This window comes from Grammomys surdaster, unplaced genomic scaffold (genome assembly GCF_004785775.1).
Source record: "Grammomys surdaster isolate TR1022 unplaced genomic scaffold, NIH_TR_1.0 104172, whole genome shotgun sequence".
NCBI lineage: Eukaryota > Metazoa > Chordata > Mammalia > Rodentia > Muridae > Grammomys > Grammomys surdaster.
In genome coordinates, this window is record NW_021609606.1 from 289 (window position 1) to 6704 (window position 6416).

General features: G+C 47.1%; 1 protein-coding gene across 1 annotated transcript; it reads left to right on the plus strand.

Moving 5' to 3' along the window:
* Positions 1-2378: 2378 nt before the first annotated feature.
* LOC114635441 (probable ubiquitin carboxyl-terminal hydrolase MINDY-4) lies at positions 2379-5828 on the plus strand (the record flags this gene model as incomplete). The annotated part of the gene is made up of 3 exons (XM_028784029.1): positions 2379-2432; positions 4055-4290; positions 5582-5828. Coding segments are annotated over exons 1-3 (537 nt in total), but the record flags the coding sequence as incomplete, so codon positions are not given.
* Positions 5829-6416: the final 588 nt, after the last annotated feature.

The following is a 6416-nucleotide window of genomic DNA, read 5'->3' on the forward strand; positions in this document are numbered from 1 at the left end:
TACCCAGGGCTGTGGGGGTTGAGGAAACAAAGGGAACAGGTTTTCCTGAGGTATGGAGGTCCCTGGCCCCAGACTTCGACCCCACCTGTACCCTCACAGTGCTCTGGAGGTTTCTTCCACATCCTATATGTGAAGTAGGGCATTTTGTTTCACTGGTGTCTGCCTCCCTCAGGCCCATGACCTTAGTAGATGGGCAGAGACTGTAAATCTTCTCACTGTTGTGTCCCCATATTTAATGCACTGTTTAATAACTTATTGAAGAATCCATATGTATCCGTGTAATAAATGATTAGACGCTGGAAGAGTGAATACGTGAAACGTAAAAAGCTATAATCCTCACTTAATTTCTCTCTCTGTCCATCCTCTCCAGCAAATGTTGCCGCTGTGCTTGGGCATGATACAAGTCAGGGAGAAACTGGTGATTAGTCCCAAGAGTTCTGTGTTTGTCATACTTTAAAAAGCTACAAATGACAGGTCACACAGAAGTCTGTCATAGGTGAGGTGTAAGGGAAGCCATGCTGTACTGAGTAAAGTGCAGGACGTTCTGCCTTGGCCTTCTGGGCCAGCTTCTCCGGCCTCAGTATGAAAGCTCTGAACCCAGAGGTGCGATGGAAGTTGCCCCCGGGGGAGATCGCTGAGCCAAGGTGGCTGTTTGATCTATGACAGTCATTCATATGGGCCAGGGTGGAGATTTCTTTTTCTTTTTTGTTTCATGAGACACAGTCTTATTCTTTAGCCAAGGCTGGCCAAAACTCACTACATAGCCCAGGCTAGCCTCAAAGTGGGACAGTTCTGCTTCAGCCTTCTGAGTACTGAGATTACAAGGATGTGTGCTTCCAGGCCCAGTATTTCAGGTCTAGAGATTGATTTTCCGATAGAAGTCTCGGGCCTGGGGGGATGGCTTAGTGGTAAGAGTTTGAATCTCCAGCAACCACAGCAAAAGCTGACATGACTTCGCATTTCTGTCACACCAGCACTAGGGGGAAGAGACAGGAGGATTCTAGGATTTTGCTGACCAACCATCTTCCTGTTCAGTGAGAAACCTTGTCTCAAGGCAATAAGGCAGAGAATAATAAAGGAAGCCATCTGGCATTCCTCTCTGGCCTCTGCATGCCTGTGAACAGCTGTATGTATACACACACACACACACACACACACACACAGACACACACACCCCACCACCACCACCACCACCACCACCACCACCACCTCTCACATATAAAAATAGATAAAATAAAATGAGATACTAACTGTTGAGTAGGCGTGTATGAATGAGAGCAAGACTATTTGAAACACCCAGAGAAACCTCCAGACCCCTTGACAACTAGCCCACTGTGTATGGTGTGGCAGAGAGGGCCCGGGGTCAGGCTGCCCTGTGTGAAGCACAAGTGTCCCAGGGAGGCCTGTAGACCCCAGCCCCTGGCCCTCAGCTCACGCATCTCTGCCTGCAGGAGCCCTTGTGATCCCTTTGAGGAGGTTAGGTCCTGGCAGACCAAGCGAGGTCACAGCAGAGGCCGAGGCCGCCCATAGCATCTCTGTCTTCTTGTCCTCCAGCCACTCGTGTGCAGTCCCGCACCAGGGATGTGCCGAGCCAGCCGCACTGTGTCCTTCGGTTGCTGGATTTGGAGGTAGGGCACAGGCTGTTCATGTTAGGGACGTGCTTCACTGACACCGGGACCTTTACCTGGAAATTCTGAAGAACCATTACTATCTCTGGGATTTTATATAAAACCACCTTCACCTAATTTCCCAGAAGCATCTTCCCATTTCAGTTATTTTTATTTTTCACCACAGCGAAGTCTCTCTAAAGTAATTATTATCTTCACAACTTAACGGTGTCGTCAGACCTGGACGAATCCCCGATTACTCAATGTAAACATCAGTTATTAGTCATGACAGAATGAACTGGAGCCTCAAATAGTATGCAAAGGCAAAGAGCATTTATTCTGCAGAAATTACCAGCATATAGGGGTCAACCATTCATCAAAATGGTGGCCACTTGAGGGGCTCATAGGCCCCTGTTATGCGGGTCTAGAGGAATTTTCCAGAAGGGTTAGGTAGCCTCTATTATTATTGGTAGGTACAAAACAGTGACATTAGTACAACTTTGATTGGCTTCTGTGTTGGTTCTGTTATATTTGGTGAGACCTTAAAGAATTTTGGAAACCAGCTCAGTTCTGGTCTTGTTGTCTCCTCCAGCTAGGCGTCCCAGGAGCTGACTCAGTTCCCGACTAGCCTCCTTAGGTCGGGGCCGCCACTGACTAAAGGCCCATTGTTAGTGAACCCTTCTGAGGAGCCCAGGATGATTCCGGAGAATGGAAAATTTTTATTCCCAAGGTTTTTGGACCACTCCCTGTGTAAGACTGAGGTTCGGGGAAATGGTGTTAGCTTCACCTCAGGACTGTCTGTTCACTGCGAGCTGTGTGATGCAAGTGAGAAACTCCCAGAGGTGTAGTGTGGGCAACCTAGGACCCGGAGCACCTCAGTGAGAGAAAAGGCAAGATAGTGAAGTCAATGTATGTTTTCTTCAACTCACTTCATTGTCATCTTAATTTGGACCAAAACAAAGTAAATATTTTTTTTTTGGTCTTATAAAAACTGAATAAATAAACACATTATTCCTGATTTTAATGATCTGATAAGGCTGTTGAACTCAGTGTTGTCCACTGGCCATGGATCTTGGCAGGAGAGGACTAGCAGGGGAAGGACTTGGCTTGTACTGAGGGCTCCTCACAGGCCCTTCATCAAACTGTGACTGCTTTGACTTGGCAAGCCTTGCACTCAAGACCATGTCTGGACACAGCTCAGCAGGGCCAGGTGCTCCCAGCCCCCAGCTCCTGGGGTGGGACTGACACAGGGCCCAGATGCCTGAAGCCAACCTGTAGGACACTGCTTGGACAACTGGGTGTCTGTTCACCTTATTTGGGCTGAGAGGTTTAAGAGAAATCAAAGCTCTAATTTTTGTTGTTTGGGTTTAGTCTCAGCTGGTCATGTGTTTAAAAGACTAGACATCCAAAAACCAAAGAAAATACTTACTGCAGGCAAAGCTGGAACATACTGATATCATTTATTCTGAAGAGTTTCCTCGCGTGCTTTTTTTTTCTTTTTATGGTTGGAGTATAGCCTGGGTCTGTCCCAGCCGACTCTATGCTTTTCGTTTTAACTTCCTGCTGCAGTCTGCAATCACTAGTGGTCAATGTTAAAGAGACATCATCTCTTGTGTTATTTACTTTGTCTTTGCTATGACAAAATACCTCACAGGAACAGCTTCCAGTGTGAAAAGCTTATTTGGGATCATGGTTTTAGGTACTTTAGTCCATCGTGATGGAGGAGCTCCGGTCCCTGGAATGTGGGTTTGCTTACTGACATGATGTAGATCAGAAACGAAGAGCCTGAGACTGCAGCCAGATGTGCTCATCACAGTTCCGCCCCTTACAGCTGCTTCAACCAGCCAGGCCCCAGCTCCTTAAGGCTCTGCAGACTTCAAAACGATGCCACAAGCTGGTGACCAAGAGCCCAGAACATGAGCCTGACAGGGACATCCCTGATTCAAACCATAACACCCCCTAGTAAAATGTTCGGTCCCCAAATGTGTCTTGGATCTATAGAGGCCAAGAAGATGATGGAAGGAGGGAATTGGCTATTTCAAGTTGTCTTTTGATCTCCACGTACATGTGGTTCTCAGCTTCCTCCCACTCAATAAGTGAGTATAATACAATATTAAGTTAAACCTGTATTTTTTTTTAAACAGAAGGATTTATCTCTTGCTTACAAAGGGAAAGAATGCAAAAGGAGATTAGATTAGCTTGGACAGACCTCTTTTTGCCTCACAGTGTACAAGATGGTGGTTCTCTCCGAGTGGAGACCTCTGTCTTCCTTTCTGAGTCCTACCCAGTCTGGTGCCTGGCACACAGAATAAGTAAGTGTGTGTTTGCTGGAAGTGTGGAGCGTGAGTGCAAAGCTGGTAGCTATGTCGAAGGACTGGGATAGTCTCTCCACCCTTCCCCAAATGCTGTGCATTCAGTTAATGATATTTTTTCCTTCCCAATGATAGGCAAAAGAGAAGCCTCTAAAAACCAACCTGGAACTCATCACCAGATACTTCCTTGATCATTTTGGAAATACAGACAACAGTGAAAGCCAAGATGCCCCAATCCCTGCAATCCCTGTTCCAAAGAAAAACAACAAATTGCCTTTGAGATACCCAGAGACCACACTGGTGAATATATACGACCTTTCAGATGAAGACACAGGAAGACGAGCATCCTGGTCAGAAGCAGGCAAAGCCAGGTACCCACCTCCTCCTCCTCCCCTCCACCCTGCCTACCAGCTCAGCCAGACAGACAAGGCTCCCTGTAAAAACAGGGCCCTGTTTTCCCTCACTTCTTGATCCTCTTTCTTCTCTCTCTCTCTCTTTCTCTCTCTCTCCCTCTCTCTCCCTCCCTCTCTCTCTTGCTCTCTCCCTCTCTAGCTCCCTCTGTCTTTCTCTCCTTCTCTCTCTGTCTGCATCTCTCCTTCCAGTAACCGAGTTGAGAACTCAGGTTGGCATCAGCATGCATCCCCAGACAGTCTTGCGCTTCCCTCTCTGTTCTTGGTCTATAACGAGAATGCCCTTTCTCAACAGCAGACAGTCTGCTGTGGGTCAGGACACCTTGCGTCACGGGAAAACCTTGTTTGCCATCCCCACTGATTCGGATGACATAACCCAGAGCATCAGCAGCAATGCCTATGGTTATGTACTTCTCACAGAAAGTATGAAGTTTCTGTTTCTTGTCAGTGTTAATGGGTTTCTGACAGCCGGTGGTGGGAAGGGGAGGGTCAGCTCTATTGCAACGTGTCCGACCACCTAGGAGGCTCCACCTAAAAAGAGGACTTCTGCTGCTTTTCACTGTTTCTCTCTTTTTTCTTTGTTTCCTTTCCCTCCTTCCCCCTCACATGCACACAACTGTGTATGTATGTATGTAATGTATGTATGTATGTATGTATGTATGTATGTATATATGTATGTGTGTGTATGTGTGTGTGTATGTGTGTGTGTATGTGTGTATGTGTGTATGTGTGTATGTGTGTGTGTGTATGTGTGTGTATGTGTGTATGTGTGTGTGTATGTGTGTGTGTGTGTGTGTATGTGTGTGTATGTGTGTGTGTATGTGTGTGTGTGTATGTGTGTGTGTGTATGTGTGTGTGTATGTGTGTATGTGTGTATGTATACACACTGGCTCAGCTTTACTGAACACTCAGACATGTCGTTTGCCTCAGGTGTGCTTTCCATGTGCAGCAAGGCCGGGTTCCGCATGCCCAGCACTGCACCGCAGGTGCCCTCCTTTATCATTTGAGTGTGCAAGACGCAAGGCATTCTTTAGCCTTCAGCCAGTAGGACTGAGGAGCCCTGTGGACCATCATCTGACTTTGCTTGTACTCAGCCGCCTTTGTCCTGATAGCAAGGAAGTGCTTCCAGTCCTTACCTCTCCTGACTTGACTCATGTCCAATAGTGTGTTCATGAATGGTGGTTAGCTTTGGGCTTTATCGTTATCTTTCATTTGGAGGCTCTTTTTAAATGGAAATATTATGTTTCTGTAGGCATGATAATCTGGATGTGGACATACTTGGTAATTTCATACCTTCCAAAAATACCTCATACAAAAGTAAGCCTGCGCACATGGTCCTGGGCGACAGCCTCCCTTTGGTTCCTGCGTGGGAGAAGGTGGAACAGCTTCATTCATCGGAGCCTGGCGTAGATGTGAAGAGGACAGTGGAGAGAACCAGGCAGAAGTCTGGCCTGATTGTCCGAGGCATGATGGCTGGGCCCGTCGCCAGCTCCCCACAGGTGGGACTGCCCCTTTCTGTCTTCTGTGGACTGGGCAGTGAGAGGTGGGCGTCAGGCACTGCTGGCTGAGAACGGGGTACATGTGGGGACAGGAAGCATGCCCGCCTGTCTTCTCCTTGGATCTACTTTTAGTGACCCTCTGGATCCTCAGCAGGTTTTTTCCCTCCTTGTCCTCAGCTTACCTGCCTGAGTTAGTGAAGTTGATTTCCTCTCCCCTTACTTGGAGTAAAGACACACATTCTTGGCTCTGTCTTTGCAGTTCTAAGGAAGGGGACCTTTCCTAGTCTAGAGAATATTATTGTTTACCACAGTGGTTAAAGGAGAGTGAACACCCTGGTCTTTAAAGCTATCATTTATTCTCTTTCTTTCTTTTTATTTTTCTTTCAGGAAAATTGTAAAAATTTCACTCACTGTTTGGTGGTTTTCTTTAAGGAGGGATCATGATTTGGTCTCCTTCGGTATGAGGTACAGCAGATGAGAGGACAGTGTGAAAGGAGTTTGCAGAACAATCCACGGGGACATATCAGAAACACGAGTGGCCTGGGCAGACGCACCCCTATTGTGGAATACCACCTCCCCTTCATTTAG